The following is an 18,926-nucleotide window of genomic DNA, read 5'->3' as shown; positions in this document are numbered from 1 at the left end:
ATGTCCACAGGGGAGCAAAGAGAGCCGATGTAAGGCCTGAAGGTCGGCAGCTCGGCTTCCCTAGGGAGCAGGTCTGTATTCGTTGGCTCGGTTTCCCAGGCATGGTGTGGTCCAGGGTCATGCCGGAATTGCATAGGTATTCGAAATTGGACAGGGCCCCGGATATATTAGTACTCCATGTTGGGGGGAATGACTTAGCTTCCAGATCCACACGGGCGATTGTAAAAGATGTCAAGTTTGATTTTATGCGGATCAAATCGTTGTTTCCAGACGTGATCTTAGTCTGGTCTGATGTGGTGGCTAGGGCTTCATGGAAGTTGGCCAGATCAGTTATAAAAATTAATAGGGCTAGAGTGAAGTTGAATAAAGAAGTGGCAAAATATTTTATCAAGAATGGGGGTTTGGCAATTAGGCATTTTGAGTTAGAGGAGGAGACCCATTTGTTCTTAAAAAGGGATGGTGTGCATCTTACGGACATAGGGACCGATTTATGGGCCTCAGGCATAGAGGACGGGATCCAGCGAGCCCTGAGGTTGGGGGCCTCGCGGGTATGAGGTTTCACACCCGCTTGTGGTGGAGGAAAAAGGGGTTCCGGAGGTCGGTGCTATTCAGTGGAGGATTGTCGCGGGATAATCCTACGAGAAGAGACGGTTCAGCGGAAATGTCGTTTAAGGGGGTGTGCAGTTGTCCCTGAGCCGGAGAACGCGGCGGGGGCCGGAGCAAGGCTGCATCGCCACTTTTGGGTCTCATGTTTTTTCAGGTGGTGCCTCCGGACCCCTTACCTCAGTGCTCAGAGTTAATATATGTTTTGATGTTGAGAGTTATTTTTGTATTAAAGTATATATATTTAACTATGTTTTGGTTAAATAAATGGGCTGCTTTGGCCGAAAATTTTATCCAATGCCAGGTAGTCCGCGTGAATTCAAGAATGATGTGAGGTATGTGGGAACGGGAAACTGGGTAGGCAATACCGCTATCATGAAGAACATTGTGTGTGAAGAGCATAAGTGACCTGGAAAATTCTGACTGAGTATTTTACAAGCATGGTCTATTAGATGGCAAAAGACTGCAACCCTCACCTTGGTGATATTGAGGATTGCTAAAAGGTTAGGAAATTCGGGTGCATACACAGGTCTAATTTTGTTATTTAAAATATTTTTATTAGCGGAAGACATGTTAAAAAAATGGGTTAATAGCGCTGATTATACAACCCTAGTTTCAAAATTATTATTAATGGATACTGAGCTGAATAGTGAGGGAGAAAATGATGAAGCAGGTATTTTGGCACAAGGCTCTGAGTGCCAAAACTAGGCTCTATGATAGCAATAATGCTTTAGTGCGTGGGGCATGTTTGGGTAATGCGGGGTTCTGGCTATTGGCAGAACCCGCATTACGTCTCCTTCTGAGTTGAAATGACTCGGATTTGAGAGGCAGCATGGTGAGCTGTCAGTCGGCTCACCCTGTGCCCAGCTCACCAGCGGCGTACTTGAGGTCTCAATTCACTAAGATCATGCTGGTGATAATAAGGCAAGAGAATACTTACCACCATACATTGATTGGTATTTTCAGTGTTGATTCACTAAAGAAGCTTGTCTTATTAAGGTGTAGAGATAAGTTTTCACAGTGAGAGAGTTATCTTATCACTTCAGCCCTTAAGTTATCACCTCTGTAGTTATTTTCACATGCAGTATATAGGGCCTGTCTTTAACTTTAGAATTCTGTAGTAATTTTAAGGATTGGATAGTTAACTTTAGAGATCTCACCTTAACTTAAAGACAGAAGAGTTAACTTAAGGTTTGCCTGAGGTAAATGGTTTAGTGAATACTACATGCCTTATTACCATGGTGATAACACTAGAAATAGCTCAGAAACATTATTAAAGACAGGAGATGAGCTTAGGTAATTGAGGTCTAAGTACGCAAAAATGAGGCCATACCTAGGTGTGGGCATGTATGCTGAGCCTTACCCTTGATTCAGATTACTCCTAAGAGGCTTTGTTTCGCTGTAGTAGCAGGAGTAACTTTAGTAAGTTGCTGACCTTTGACCTGGAGGTAGTAGCTGTGCTCATGCACCATATGTCAGATCTTAATGCTGTGACTGCAGTATTTGTTCTAGCATACACATCGGTGTGGACGCTCCTGTCACATGCTGCCATGTGAGAACAGAGACCGCAGACACGGCATTCAGAACTGACAGATTGCGCATATGCAGAGATACTACCTCTGGGTCAAAGGTTCAGCATACATGCCCTCGCCTATGTATGGCTAATTTGCGCCTTCAATATTCAGCTTGGGAATCCTTTAAGTATTCTCAGTGACAGGTCAAATTTTGATGGGCCAGTTTTATCTCCTCCATGTATAGTAGTATGAGAGGCAACAGATTTTGAATACTAGGGACAGATTATGTAGGTAAGCTCTCATACTACAAAGAAATGGTACAGTCCAATCCTATTTGGATCATGTGTGTACACATGTGTGTGCACTGTTAGAGTTGGTGCTATGGCAGTTGCATGTGCTATGGCAGTTACATGCCATAGCACATGTGGGCACATCATCATAGGGTAAAACCGCACTTGTGCTTTGCCAATCGCCATTAATATATGAACCAGTCCCAACTGGTTATATTGTACATACTGGGGTTGACTTGCCTCCATTTGAAAAAGGATGTAAAATAAATAATGTAAGTTTATTGCTTTATGGATCAGGGAGTCATTTCAATTATTTTAAGCACATTTAGTTAAAAGTACACTACCAAGCATTTAAATAGAATCTTACCTTATCTGTACATCTGAATTAATGTTTGGAGCGACCCATGTCGTTGTGACACTTGATTTTAAGTTGGAAGATGTATGACTCACTGCACTCTGCAAATCAAAGGTGCAGATTAAATGCTTCCTAAAAGTAGAGTATAGTTAGCCAGATGTTCCCCCATAGCATAGGTGTCCAGATGCTCCCCTTCACATTAGTTTAGGTAGCCAAATGTCCCCCCCCCCTTCCATCACTGAGTTAATTTTCCGAGAGATTCCTGCATACTTACCATTGCACATACCAATCCACGCTGGCTGTGACCCATCCACTCGTCACACGGAGCGGGTCTCCCTCTGCAGTGCTGTCCCTTTATGTCCGCTGGCTGCCTGCATACTACAGATCTCTAGATCAGTGGTGGCTCGCAGCAGGGAAAAGAGAGGAGAGCGATGTGCGGTGACAAGCTGTATACTTCAAACACAGGAAGTGAGGAGTGATGTCACATCCTGTATTTGAAATACACGTCACATCGCTCTCCTCTCACATCCCTGCTGTGGGCAGCCACTGATCTAGAGGTCAGCAGCGAAAATTGTTCCCGGAAATTCGGCCAGTGGGTGCAGGTGCAGTCTGGCTGTGCACGCTAACCCATCGCGTTCCAGCGGCTGGGAGCATTCTGCACCTGTGCAGCAGTACTGCACAGGTGCAGAATGCTCCTGGCGACAGGTGTGTGACAGCGCGTGCTGCCAGGCCGTGCATTCACATTGCTCCCCGACTGGCTGAAATACCGCGACCCATAGTGAGAGATCCAGGTGGTGGTGGAGGAGAATGGCCAGGAACTGATTAGCCTGAAGGCGGCTGGAGGAAGCCCCAGGTATGTATAAATATTTTTTTTTATTTTATCCCTCTCAGGTTTTCTTTAATCAGTTAAAAATGTGCTTACTACAAAGATGATAAAAACAAGCATATACTGTACATACTCGAGTATAAGCCGACCCCCCCAACTTTTACCCCCCCCCCCAAAAAAAAAAAAACTGGCAAAAATGATTGAGAAGTTAGTGTTAGGCATAGGTTGATGAGCAGTGTTACATGTGGCAGAAAGTAGTAAATTCCTGGCAGATCTGGGCAAAAATCTGTTGCATCAACATGTTCAATCCATCAAATGTTACCTAAAATTGATCGGTAGTATTGATCAGACAGGATGGCGCCTTCACATTGATCAAGGGCAGTACAGGTGCAGTGGATGTTCCATCGGTCCCCCTCCCTACCCCGGCAGAGCAGAGCAGAGCTCCTGGCATACTGTCACCCCTAAGTGCCTCCCTGGAGATAAGAAAAATTGTTGCTGTGTGTGAACCGTCACCTCTTCCCCTCCCCCGATAGGACTGAGCAGTATCTGAGTGCTCCGGGCACACTGTCACCCCTGTGTGCCTCTCTGGAGATAAGCAGAAATGTGGAGTGGCTGTGTGCGTACTTTCTACCCTCCCTCGACAGAGCTGCGTGGTATGTACCAGGCAGTTTTAGAGTGATGACTGTGTCTCTCTTTCTCGTCCTAGCAGAGTGGTATGAATTGCTCCCGGCATTTGCAATGTTGCTCACAGTGGAGCAGGCTTCCTTCACTCTCCTCTTTGTGGATCTCGCTGGGGATTGCTCTTTACCTCGTCTGACATCTCCATGACCCCTGCAGTGGCACACGTGATGGGGGGGGGGGGGGGAACAGTACATACAGCCACTTATACAATGTGACAGTGACTAGCGTATAAGCCGACACCCCCACTTTTGGGCAACTTTTTTTTGTCCCAAAAAGTCGGCTTGTACTCGAGTGTATACGGTATATCTCAACATGAATCCCTTCATAATAGGTGCGTTTGTATTGCGCATTTTTGACTGATTAAATGTTATCACACTACGGAGCGCTCCTCCTCTTTTGTGTTCCTGTTTTTCTTTCACGGGTCTATTTGGCCTGCTCACAAATTTGGCCCTGTTTGCTGCTGGGACCTCCCGTCTCGCTTCTGCCATGTGCTGCTGGGACACACGTCGACTCGCACAGCTCCTTCTTCATGCCGGCTCTACGGCTATCTGTTCAGGGAGCTCCAGCAAAGCCTCCTGCCGTTAAAAGCCACTGGTCAGTTTACACTCCTGTTTTTTTTTTTTACACTAAATAGGTATTGAAAGCATGGGCATCTGGGGTCTCCACTAAAGAGGCTCCCAGATGCCTAAATAAGCCAGCAGGACAGAGGTGATATGAACTTTTCACTTGCCCTGAGCTGGTGAAAAGTTGTTGCCTATGTTGGCTTGCAATACCAGCATTTGCATAGGGGAAAATAACTGGTTGGACGATTAAATCATCCAAGAAAATTCTTTAATGCCTGGCTGGCTGATAAAATTGAATTTGGACAGCCCTCAAAGCTGGCAAGTTCAGGCATTGCACAGGGCCCCAGATGTCTCTGTGTTTTTGTCTCTCTCTGGAAGTTATCAGGTGCTCCTAACAAGCTTTATATGCTGCACAACTTGGTCTTTGCATGTATACTCTAAAAATGTAAAAAGAAAGAATTGCCATTTAGTTTATCTTCAGCATGTTCTGATCCCCTGAGTGAGTATGATTGTTTGGGGTGATTTACAGTACATAAACACCTAAAGCAAAGTACGCACATGAGACAAAAGTCTTTGGGAAATGAAAGATCAAAGACCAAATTTTACCACCTCCATGTAGTATGTGGGCCAACAGATTTTGATTACTAAAGCTAGGTACACATGACCTAAATCTTTGAAAAGTGAAAGATCAAAGATAAATCTGCAGATAATCTTTGTAAAAAAGTTCACAATAGACCTCAAAAGATCCAGATGAAAAAATATTTATCTTTTTCGCCTAATCAGTAGGTCTGGGAGCTGCAGCTGGGTTACATAGCAACCCAGTGCGATGGCGGCGAGTAGCATGGCCATGCTACGTCATGCGACCTCGCCCACTCTGGTCCCATCCTGGCGCAAATTCTGTGTGTATAAAACAGCAGCAGTGGAGGGAGTTCTTTAGCTCTTTGGTGAATCGAGACAGCGGGGATATGTGGCTAACCATCCTTCCCTGGGTAGGACTCTTTCACATGTGCGGTGGCTCCTTTATTCTGTTCTCTGACACTGCTCACTCTGGGCAATCTTTCACACACTTTCTTGGATGCTGTGGCCTTTTCTTATTGTACAGCGCTATCACTTTGCTGATATCCCTATTGCGTTTTGCACACTATTCACTGTGTTCTATATGAATCTCATACACTTATTTATTGTATTTAAGCTCTGTTGCACTTTTTTGAAAGTCTTATCTTCCATTTAGCACTTTTACTACCTGCTACAGTGCTTTCTTAGTGTACTCCTACTTGGAGCTGAATTTGGTATTTTTCATACTATTGGCCTCGATTCATCATTCTCTTTGAGATAACTTTTTCCAGTTTGTTAAATTACCGAATTCGAAGTTTAGCGATTTCTAGTTGTATTCATCAAGGTTTTTCCTCATTCGGTGTGAATTCGATAACAATTCGGTAACCATTCGGTAACGTGTCCATATTTCCATTTTACAGTGGTACTTTAACACAAGGCCATAAGATTCCCATGGAATTGTGGGTAAAAGGCAGTCCTTTGAGCACTACGTAGCAACATTCTGAATAGGGCTTTACACCTGGACCAGGATTCTGAAAGTGGTTGGGACAATCCCACAATTTGATAGGAGCCTTTTCTAAAAAAAATTATAGTGCAGCTAGCAAATTAGTTAACCCTGACACTGCCTGTGTTCTCTTATAAGATGATTCAAGAGAAATGCAGATGTCGTGTTATAGCAAATAAATCTATTCTCTTACAAATTTATATGGTTGCAGACCTTATTCTTGCCCTTCTGCGCCTTTGAATCACTCTCAGCTGATACATAACCACTTCAAATGGCTCCATCTTCTCTGTCAGCAATGATCTGACAGGAATAACGACAGAGCAGTGAAGGAGATAACTAATCCTAAATGTAACGCTAAACCACGCCCACTTTCTTTTTCATGAATTGCACTTTATTCCGTTTTAGCGAATCGTTACCGAATGTTCGCTAACAGCTGTAGATAACTTTGATGAATCCTGAAATGAAGTTAACAAATTTGGTATTTTACCAAACTGTTGTTAACAAATTTGCTAAGTGTTGATGAATCGAGGCCTATGTATTTAATATGTTTTGCACAACTGTTATAGCACTTTATATGAGTCCTCCAGGTGTCTATTATTATGCATGGTCCATGATGGTGTGATCTAATTTAGGGTGGTTTATATTGATAGCCCTTCCCCGCCATTACATATTATGGTTTTTAGATGTTTTTAGTGACATGCAAAGTGATATAATAAAGTTTGTGATTACCATTACTCAGACTGGTGCGGTGTTTTGAGGCCATTGCTGCTGTTTGGGATATACTGTTGAAAGATATTTATCTGTCAATCTTTCAGATCCGATCTGGTGAATCTGGTCTGCAGATGATTGTCCATTAAACAAGGTTGTATGAGATCTCCAGATGATTTTGCAGGAACTGATCTTTTGCGTGTGTACTGCATCTTTAGAAAGATCAGTCTTTCAAACCTCCCTGACAATTTCAAACCTATGTGACAGATAAATTCCTCCGTTTGTAAAGATATCCAAAAAGAAGTTATGACCAGCACTGGCCTTGTCTTAAAAAGAAGGATTTAATTCACTTGCACATCCGTGAACAAAACATGGCTGTAAACATCCGAAGACCTCAAGGATGTAGTTATAGCTCCAAGTATATAAAGCTCTTTGCTGCATATAAGCAATCGAGGACACCGTCCCGAAGTAGGTTATGTCCTCATTGTAGCCAGATCTGCCCACAAAACGGACGCTGTTTCGAACTGATACACTGTTCTTTGTCAAGTGATAGCACTTGGAGCTATAACTACATCCTTGAGGTCTTCAGATGTTTACAGCTATATTTTGTTCACGGATGTGCAAATGAATAAAATCCTGCTTTTTAAAGAGACTCCGTAACAAAAATTGCATCCTGTTTTTTATCATCCTACAAGTTCAAAAAGCTATTCTAATGTGTTCTGGCTTACTGCAACACTTTATACTATCACTGTCTCTGTAATAAATCAATGTATCTTTCCCCTGTCAGACTTGTTGGCCTGTGTCTGGAAGGCTGCCAAGTTCTTCAGTGTTGTGGTTCTGCTATGAACTTCCCCTTCCAGGCCTCTCTCTGCACACTGCCTGTGTATTATTTAGATTAGAGCAGCTTCTCTCTTATCTTTTACAAGCTGGATAAATCTTCCTCTGAGCTGACTGGGCTTTCACATACTGAAGAATTACAGACAAGGGCAAAGCTGTTTGCAGGAAGAAACAAGCAGCCTGAAACTTCAGTGCATGAGAACAGGGGGAAAGAAACACACAAATGATCTCTTGAGATTCAAAAGGTAGGCTGTATACAGCCTGCTTGTGTATGGATGTATTTTCTATGTGTGGACATACTGTACATCAACCTACTTCCTGTTTTGGTGGCCATTTTGTTTGTTTATAAACAAACTTTTTAAAACTGTTTTTAACCACTTTTAATGCGGCGAGGAGCGGCGAAATGGTGTCAGAGGGTAATAGGAGATGCCCCCTAACGCACTAGTATGTTTACTTTTGTGCGATTTTAACAATACAGATTCTCTTTAAGACAAGGCCAGTGGTGGTCATCACTTCTTTTTGGATTTCGTTAAGTCCGTACCAGCCACACGGACTAGACCTGGCATGGCCAGCAAGGCAAGAGAGGTGTGCTGTCTGAGAAGTAGAACAAGGAAATCCGTTTGCAAAGATATTTACCTGATGGGTGTACTCCGCTTGAGAATAGACTGTGTAGGTATGCTCTCGTACTACATGGAGGGTGGTAAATTTGGTCTTTGATCTTTTATTTTCCAAAGATTTTTTATCTCGTGTGTATCTAGCATATGACTAAGTAAAAACTGCAGCAGTTGATGGGGGGGGGGGGGGGGGAGGCAAAGACAAGAGATTGTGGGGAATTATAGAGGATGAAGGACTCTCCCTGAAAGAAGCTTTCTTGAGGTCATAAAACACACAGCACAGGGTATTTGAATGCTATGTGACTGCAGTATTTCTTCAAATAAAGGTAGTCCCTGATTTACAAACGACCCATCGATACTAATGGCCTAGATCCTGTGATTCTGTGGGAACAAGTCAACTTTTTTTTTTCAATTTGGACTTTGGTCCAAATTGTTTTTTTGAGAAAATTGATTTTAAAAAAATTCAAAAAAAAAAATCGCTTTTAAACTTATATAAGCAGCTACAGGGGGCAGAGGTGACACAAAGGGGGACACTGGAGGCACAGAGAAAGTACAGGGGACAGAGATGGCAAATTGTTCTGACTTAAGAACAGGTTCAGGTTAAGAACAAACCTACAGTCCCTACCTCGTTCGTTAACCGGGGACTACCTGTATACTAGATTTACCTTATGCAGGTGGCAAACAGTAGAAATGACTTGGGAATTTGCATTTTAAACTTTTAACTGAAAATGAAGGAATTCGCATTTTTAAAGTTGAAAAAATTTACTATGATTCTTCATACTTACCGCAGCAGAGGTACAAGTCAGGGTCTGTAAATCACTCCCAGTGACCGTAAAGGTTCCCAGAGGAGTTGCTGAACTTCCTGAACGAGCCTGCATGAAAACGCCTTCAAACTGAGAACTTCCTTTTAAAGTCACTGAAAATTGAAACAATATAAAAACCTGTAAAGTAATTTATTGGACAATTGTATTAATTTATATAGACATAGTACATCTTCTTTTAGTCTTGACTGAATCATCTTAGTTAGCCTTGGATTTGCTACCACTGTTCTAATCTGTAGAGGCTGGATGTTTGTTATGCTGGCATACACAATGCATTTTTTCCGCTCGATTCTCCACTCAATTCTCATATCTTCTGCTCATTTCTCTTATCTTCTTCCATTCGCTTCTATGAGAAATCAAGCTGTAAAACGACCGAAGGGGAGATCGGACATGCCGGAAATGATCTATCGAACCATCTATCTGCTGGAAAAAAAGCATGGTGTATTCCCAGCATTACAGATTTTTTTATCTTGTTATCTGCAAACCACGTGCTGTGTAAATTGTTAAGAAAGACAAGCCTTGTACACACTTTCAATTTATGTCACCCGCAGGAATCGGAACTTGATCCCTCAGGTGACAGGTTGGAGCCTGATGCTGTACAGACTTGTCACTAGCCTGCAGTGACATGTTCTAATTCTATGGAGGGTGAAGAAGGAACAATGCAGAGGTATGGAGTGGGAAATAGGAGAACGTGCCAATCAGAGGGCTGCAGACACGAGATGTCGCTTAAAGCACACCTGCACTGTGTTTCAGACCATAGACTTTTACTTACCTGGGTCCTCTTCCAGCCCCCTGTAGTCCAAGGGGTCCCCTCACTTCTCAAGCTGGCGGTTCCGTAAGATGTGCGACTGGAACTCCAGTTGCGCCAACTGAGCATGCACAGTCCCATCTGTGCAACCTTCTCTATCCTGCATGCGCGATTCATTTTTTTGAGAACCACACTTGCGCAGAATAATCTCAGTCTTGGAAGTGCAATTGCAGTTGGGGCAACTGAACTTTCAGTCGCACATCTTATTGAACCGCCAGTGGTAAAACGGAGGGGACCCAGAGGACACCAAGAGACCGCACGTACTATGGTGGGCTGGAAAAGTAAGTAAGTAGAAGACTTCAGTTTTGAGCACAGTTCAGGTGGTAAAATTTGTGTTAAATGAGAAGGTGTCTTTCAAATAAATATCAGTGTTTTACCATTTTTCATATAGCAGGTTTGGTTTAAGAAGCATGTTTAGTTATTAATGTTAATCATTGGCACTCCAACACATTCCATGAATGTTTAACTTTCATTTTAACAATGTTACCTGTGATTTGTTCATTAGCACTGTAGGTAGTTTTAGAAAGGACCAGGGTGTAGGGAGCAGTTGATGTCTGTGCATTGGCGCCATGTTGGGGAAGCATTGTAGAGCAAGCCGACTCAACTCTTCCATTTCCGTAGGCATTGATTAAGCCAAATAAACAACAAGTGATCAGAAGGACAAAGCCATAAGTTGATGAGATATCCATTTCCTGGTAATCTGAAAAATGTAATACACACAGATACAGTATATACCATATACATATATGGAGGAATATGAATTAGTCATTTTGTGTAACAAAGAAACCTTGACATAAGCAATAAATAAACAGGAAAGAACAGCAGAGCCTGAAGTCTAAAAGTGCATGGAGCTTATTTACTTTATTTTTCGCTTCATAAGATGCACATAGGTTTAGAGGAGGAAAACTAGAATGTTTTTTGTAAACCAGGTGAAATCTAAGGGTGCAGGGGCATCTTCTGAAGCATCGCAGCAGGGCAAGTGCCCCCGAGCTGTCTAACCCCCCTACTCCCACTCCCTCTCTGTGACCCAGTATTTGAGTACGCACATACTGCCAGGTCATGGAAAATGGCCCCAGTGAGGATGAAGACAGGATAGAGACAGCAAGGAGCTTACTGGCTGGACAGGTGAGTGCACTCTGCTGCTGCTATTACACAGCAGGGGCCATGGTGGAACACTGTTTACTGAAGGGTGAATAGGGGGATGTTAAGGTGATCACAAAATGCCCCTGGTGGACTCTGAACTCCATTATCAGCTCAGCACGGAGCAGCCAGAAGTGAGAAGAGCAGGTGGGAGAAGTACATCAGACAAACTAGCCTGGGCAGTATTTACATAGTCTTGTTCCACTCTCACTTAGTTTGGTGTCACCCCTCTGCTGGCGACACCTAGTTCAGTTCACACCTACTGCATACATACTGCACCCCCTATTTTCGATCATATTTATCTGATTGCTTGTACCATTAGTGGGCACCTTTACCTCAACTTTAGTCCTGCAGTGTTTGTGACGTACCAAGAATAATAATAAAACATTTACCTACATACTCATTTATCATTACCAATCATAATTACTGAAGAAAGGTGCCCAATCTGATTCACTTTTTCTCCTAGTCGATTCACCTGATCAATAAAATACCTTTTAACCCAACCCCAAGCAAGAAAATTCTCTGAATAATTTTGACAGTACTTTTTCACCTACTTTTTGGTACTTTTTTTAGCTGCAGAGTGCTGAGAAGTTATTTTAAACAAAAGTTGAATTATCTCCTAGGAGAAAACTTTGGAGAAATTGAATTGAATAAGGGCCAAAGTTTTAACATTTTGTTCACAACTTTGCAGACAACTGAAAGTATTATACATGGCTCGAAACTTACGTCATCTAGTTGTCAGGAACCGGCCCTGCGGCAAGCCTGCAGATACGGTTCCCGACTGTGAGTTTGACCAGATTGAGAGGGAAGCAGCGTTATTCAAGCTACAACAAGGCTGTCGCTCCTCAAAGCACTTCTCACTGCCACCACTAGATACTGCTAGACACTTCCATGATTCCCACTCTGCTGTCGAGTGATCTGTACGCAGTCCACGCTTTCGTATTCGGGTCAGCTTTGCGCTTTAGGCCGAATACGGGAATGCCAGACACACACGCACACGCACGCACACACACACACACACACACACACACACACACACACACACACACACACGCTACAATCGTACAGTAGCAAGGCACAATCAGGCACTGAATTTGTAACGTAAATTACACTGCAGTCTCTCTAGGCTATGAGCATTGGCTTAGTACAGCAGAAGTCAAACTTATTAACTAACGATTTAATGTTCCAGAAAAAAGTGGAACAATGCAGAAAATAATATATACACAAGATTTACAAAAAAACAAAGTAAAAATTACAAAATAAAAGTTACAAAGATACACAAGACAGTTTTCATAAAATAAAATGGGATAAACGTTACCAGCTTATCGATCTGAGCATTGTTGCGAGGAGAATGCAGTTCTGGTCAGGAACCAGGATAGTCCTAGCGTGTTGCCATATCCAAAGAACTACAACTCTAAGTCTTCCTAGCTGAGGATTTATAGCCAGATTCGTGGCCCGGGGCCACGCAAATGTCCAGATCCAGGAATAGTCCAATTTCCTCAGGTGTGACTGGCTTGCTGGTTATGCAACTTCAAAGCTTTTCCTGTTTATACACAGACTTCAAAACACTTCACACACTTCCAGCAGGCTGTCATATGTAAGCTTCAAATGTTCCTGTGTTAGCTTCCAACTGTCCAGGGTCATTTAGTCTGGATTGTATTTTGGCTTGTTTACATATACACAAAGTTCAAAGCAATGCAAAATCCAGGACAGAATAGAGGGTTGTTACCTAATTACCTGTATCCAGAGGAACTGAATGCAAATGTAGTTTCATTGACATACCGACAATCACATTAGCAGCTTCTTTGAGCCAAGTGACAATAGTACACATCTGAGACAGTATTTCACAGTAGATCAAAGGTGAGGACATGACCGCTAGTGGCCTAATGAGCCATTTCCTTGCCCTAAGCTAGCAAGTCACTTTAGCAGTTCCTGCTCTATTGTTCACAAGAGTTCACCTTCATATGCAAATGTACTATTTCCAGGCGACACTACAATATTTCATAGCCCCACACATTTGAAGCAGACACACAAGATGGAGGCTACCTTAGATACTAATAAAAAAACGGTACCCATGTTCTGCATATTACCATACACATCATCACCACCACATATATCACCACACTAGTGATTAAAGGAGTTGCCTTCTAGTAAACAGAATTTCAGCAACACTTCTCTTGTTACATAGGGATTAATGTAACAGGCTTAACCAGAAAATACATCTCAAAGTTCATCTGCAGGATTCAACAAACTAAAATTTACTCCCGCATTTCATAATCTTAGAAGATTAAAAACTAATCAGAATATGCTTGTATCATGTCCTGTTGCTACTTTAGCTTAGTTACAAAGCAATTTTGTTATAAATCCCAAGCCCTAACTACCAAGCAGTAAAAGGGTCCCTCCTCTCAGGGACCTGATTCAAGCAGCACGGGTAAAACTGCTGGGCTCAAGCAGCTCATGGTAATATCTCTGGTAATAATGCCAACAGAGTACCGCCCCTTGCGCAATTAGCGTGACTCACTGTACATGGGTAACGTGAGTGTTGCTATGCTATTGGCGCTACGTGAATTAGGCCCACTGGGAGAAGATCTGATTTACTCAGAGACCTTTGCATCCTTCCTGAAATAGCAATGCGTAGAGAACTATAAACTCTCAGGGCCACTGAACACCACAATCCATAATCAGTAGGGAGTCTCAATGGGATCAGGGTTAATGAAATTGGAAAGAAAGTGTATTTCATTGGTTCATTCCAAGCAGCACTCAATTTGTATGAAATATCTATGCAAGCAGGAATTATTTCATCAACTCCACTGAAATTACATCCTTATGGTGTGTCCTAAGTGAGGACACCCCCATATTAATTTCCACTTAACCTCTTGATGACTGCAGTGCTAAACCCCCCTAGTGACCAGGCCATTTTTAGTGAAATTGGCCACTGCAGCTTTAAGGCCAAGCTGCAGGGCCGCACAACACAGCACACAAGTGATTATCCCTCCCTTTTCTCCCCACCAACAGAGCTCTCTGTTGGTGGGGTCTGATCGCTCCCCCTGTGATTTTTTTTTTTTACAAATCTTTTAGTTGTTTTTTTTTTTAATAAAAATTGCTATTCCTTTAAATTTTATCCCTCCCTTCCTCCCTCCCTCCAGCCGGCCAATCATGGCGATCGGCTGTCATAGGCTTCTGCCTATGAGAGCCGATCGCTCTCTTGTCCCCCAGGGGGACAGCCGTGTCACACGGCTGTCCCCAGTACAGCGATGCAGCCGATCGCAGCGCTGTACATGTATATAGACGGCGATAACGCCGTCTAACAGTCTCCCGAGACGCTCGGAGACTGAAGGCGGGGCAGAGCTCCGCCCCCCAGACAGGAGATGCGCGATCTCCTGCGCGCGATCTCCTGCATTAGCTGGCCCCAGGACTTTATGCCGATCGGCGTTACGCGGTCCCGGGGCTGCTGCCGCGGCCACGCCCATCAGCGTGACGCGGTCGGCAAGAGGTTAAATAGCTCAAATCACACACAGGTGTATCACATCAGGTGCACACAATTAGAACAAGCCAGCATTTTAAAGCAGGTTTGCCCTATTTAAACCTCAATCATTTAGTTAGGTGTCCTCCAGACTGTTGAAGTTAGAGTGAGCACTATGGTGTGATCAAAAGAGCTGTCTGAGGCCTTCAAAAAGAAGATTGTAGCAGCATGGGCGTCCGCAGAAAATTTTCCAGGGGGGCAAAAAGTGGGGAGCAAAAAGTGCGCGCCGCGACGCAAATTTGGGTTGGTGGAGCCACGTCATGCGGCGCGCTTAGCGCGCCGCGCCGAGAAATGGGTGTGGTCATGAACCAGAATGTGGGTGTGGTCGTGGGTGGAGACAAGTTTACATGAACTAAGCAATGGTGGGACACTAGATTAGGACAGTGGTGGCGAACCTTTTGGAGGTCGAGTGTCCAAACTGCAAAGTCACTTTACTATCACAAAGTGCCAACAGCAATTTAAACTAAATACAAACGTTTTAACTCATACATGAACATTATGGAAAATTAAGTTGAAAATAAACTGTGAAGATAAACAATTTCATCCATTGTACTCCTGAAAAAAATTATTCATTTTTTTTAGAACCTCCCAGTTTCATTTTCTGTTTTAAAAAGTGGAAAAAGTAGGTTTAATGCTATTGTCTCATATGATGATGATTCAGCTTTTTCCATAGTCTCGCAGTTAGCAATCATGTGACCCCCAACAAGACAAATTCAGCAATCATGAGCCCCCCCCCCCCCCCCATCAAGACAAATTCAGCAATCATGAGGCCCCCAACAAGACAAATTCAGCAATCATGAGGCCCCCAACAAGACAAATTCAGCAATCATGAGGCCCCCAACAAGACAAATTCAGCAATCTTGAGGCCCCCAACAAATCATGAGGCCCCCAACAAGACAAAGTCAGTAACCCTGAGGCCAGCAACAAGACAAATTCAGCAGTCATGAGGCACATAAATAGACAGCTTTTCACATAAATAGGCAGAATGCCCCCTTAATATGTAGACACCTCTCACCTGGCAGCAGTTCCCCAAAATACACTCAATCTGACAGCAGTGGTTCCCCAAAAATAGGTAGCCCCAGGTCTATAGGTGTCTCCAGAATAGGTGGCCAGCGGTATAGATGTCCCCAGAACTGGTAGCCAGGGGTAGAGATGTCCCCAGAACAGGTAGCCAGGGGTATATGTGCCCAGTATATGTAGGCAGGGGTATATGTGCCCAGTATATGTAGGCAGGGGTATATGTCCGCAGTATATGTAGGCAGGGGTATATGTCCCAGTATATGTAGGCAGGGGTATATGTCCCAGTATATGTAGCCAGGGGGATATGTCCCAGTATATGTAGCCAGGGTGATATGTCCCAGTGTATGTAAGCAGGGGGTATATGTCCCAGTATATGTAGGCAGGGGGTATATGTCCCAGTATATGTAGGCAGGGGGTATATGTCCCAGTATATGTAGCCAGGGGGATATGTCCCAGTATATGTAGGCAGGGGTATATGTCCCCAGAAAAAGTAGCCAGGGGTATATGTCCCAGTATATGTAGGCAGGGGTATATGTCCCAGTATATGTAGGCAGGGGTATATGTCCCAGTATATCAGCATCAATAGAAAAAACGGTTGAGTCAGGCACTGCAGTGATTGCTGTTTTAATGGTGTTTCAGATTGAAGTAAATCACCATAGTTGTATCAAAAATTGTGACATTTAAAAGGTAGGTGCAAAACATCATCATCATTGGAAATTTCATCAAGTATAAAAATCTTGTGCATTCAAACAGTTGCAAGAGGAGGATGTCCTACCATGTCAAAAGGTGGCGGTGGTGGGTGCAGGGCAAAAACGGTAGCCTAACGGCCGTTTCGCACGGCGGTGCTTCTTCCGAGGCTGATCCACGTTTGTACACATGAATACACAGGCTTTTTATTTCCTGTGTCATGAACTGGGGGCGGGTACGCTATGACGTACGCATTTCCGGCCGCATGCGTAAAAACGTTCGCGTTAACCAGGCGTTTATGCGTACGAAGAAAAACGCGTTACCATACGCGTAAAAAACGCGCGTCAAATGCGGACCATGCAAAACAGCATGGAACGCATGCGGACGCGTAATTCCGTACGCATGCAATCTAAAAAAGAGGCGTATTCACCATCTTGAGGGAGCAAATTTCTCCAAATTGCAAGGTTAGTCGCTAGAAAATGAAGGAGCCGTTTGAGGCTAACTGTGTAGTGTAGTGACTCAAACGTGCATGTGGAACGTGAGATTGCATAAAAACACCGAAAATGCGAGAGGAGAGGGAAAAGGGAGAAAAAGATTACTGGTCAGCGGGAGCAATTAACCACCCTGGCGTTCTGATAAGATCGCCAGGGAGGCTGCGGGAGGGTTTTTTTTAAATAAAAAAAAAACTATTTCATGCAGCCAACTGAAAGTTGGCTGCATGAAAGCCCACTAGATGGCGCTCCGGAGGCGTTCTTCCGATCGCCTCCGGCGCCCAGAATAAACAAGGAAGGCCGCAATGAGCGGCCTTCCTTGTTTTGCTTAGATCGTCGCCATAGCGACGAGCGGAGTGACGTCATCGACGTCAGCCGACGTCCTGACGTCTGCCGCCTCCGATCCAGCCCTTAGCGCTGGCCGGAACTATTTGTTCCGGCTGCGCAGGGCTCGGGCGGCTGGGGGGACCCTCTTTCGCCGCTGCTCGCGGCGAATCGCCGCAGAGCGGCGGCGATCGGGCAGCACACGCGGCTGGCAAAGTGCCGGCTGCGTGTGCTGCACTTTATTTCATGCGAATCGGCCCAGCAGGGCCTGAGCGGCAGGCTCCGGCGGTACTGGACGAGCTGAGCTCGTCCAGACCGCCCAGCAGGTTAAAGGGTATTTTATTGACAACTTTGAAAATCTCACTGAGGAGAAAACACAGGAGAAAAAGTGAATTGCATATGGGCCAGGGTGACACCAACCCTGTTAACACAGCTGCCTATCAATACTCTGTCACCATGCAATATTAGTGTAATATTAATATTATAGTAGAGCTGAGCTCGTCCATACCGCCAGGCTGGTTAATACAAGGATCATCCATCCTTGTTGCAAGACCTGTTTGTGGAAAGTAGCAACATAAAAAGTCAAATATCAAAAATTACATATTTGTTCAAATGGTAATCTCAATACATAGATAGCTGCAACTATGGGTCTAAAAAACATGCCAAGTCATTATGATCATTGAAACCCAATGGACCTAGGGCTTCACTTTTGTACTGACTGCCAGAGCACACAAGTATGTCCAGCCGAGGAGATCCCATCGACACAGATGAGGAAGTAGAAATCCAGGAGGATATCACTGAGGAAGACGACAATACAGTCGCTTCAGGAAGGACAGACCTGACAAACTTTTTCAAGAATCTGTCAGTAGCATCTAAAACTAATAAAGCGGTGGGTGCACGGGTATTGGAAACCAGACTAGACCGACTATGCGAGAGGGAGGTCAAGTTATTCTGGACAGTGGAGACCTTAAAGCAATATAAACACGATCAAATCTCTGCAAGAGGTTTCCGCAAATATGAGGAACCATCTGAGTATCAAGACGACCCCGCCTTTGTGGAAAAATGGCGGAAGGCATATTTAACTCATGCTGCAGTACTTCAAGGAATTGTTCTAGAAAGAACGCAACAGGAACATGCCCATGTTACTAAACAAATTGACATGATCAAACAGCAATATAGAACATTGGTGAATCCTGACAAGTTTTCCGGAACCATTGGGAAAATAGATAAAAAATTAACTTCTTTGCAAAATAACATCAAAGAAAGAAAATTACGAAAATTTCTCAGGGACAAGGAGGACTTTGCTCTGGGTAAATATTTCGCCTGGCAAGCTACTTTTCGAAGGAAACCGTTTCCTAGAGGGCAAACTCCACCCCGCAAACCACCAATTGGGTACTGGACTACCGACTCAGATTCGAGTGGCGAGGAAGTACCAGTCCAGAAAGTTCCCACCACCCCTAAGGGACCACCAAAAGACACACCGGGGGCCCCTTTAGAAGGCGCATCAGGAGGGGAAGAGGTAAAAAGAAAGCCAAAAAGGAAAAGAGTGACATGGAGGGATCA

General features: G+C 43.9%; 1 protein-coding gene across 1 annotated transcript in view; it reads right to left on the bottom strand.

Annotated features, from left to right (window-relative positions):
* LOC137522555 (putative ferric-chelate reductase 1) overlaps positions 1-18,926 on the bottom strand; it is a 62,266-nt gene that overhangs the window by 12,784 nt on the left and 30,556 nt on the right. The window contains exons 2-4 of the mRNA XM_068242634.1: positions 10,666-10,878; positions 9,335-9,465; positions 2,775-2,863 (exon numbers count right to left, since the gene is read on the bottom strand). Coding sequence (XP_068098735.1) covers positions 2,775-2,863; positions 9,335-9,465; positions 10,666-10,867 — 422 coding nt within the window. The 5' untranslated portion in view covers positions 10,868-10,878. The remainder of the gene's footprint in view (positions 1-2,774; positions 2,864-9,334; positions 9,466-10,665; positions 10,879-18,926) is intronic.

The sequence above is a fragment of the Hyperolius riggenbachi genome, chromosome 6 (assembly GCF_040937935.1).
Source record: "Hyperolius riggenbachi isolate aHypRig1 chromosome 6, aHypRig1.pri, whole genome shotgun sequence".
NCBI lineage: Eukaryota > Metazoa > Chordata > Amphibia > Anura > Hyperoliidae > Hyperolius > Hyperolius riggenbachi.
This window is presented reverse-complemented; position numbering and strand designations above follow the sequence as displayed.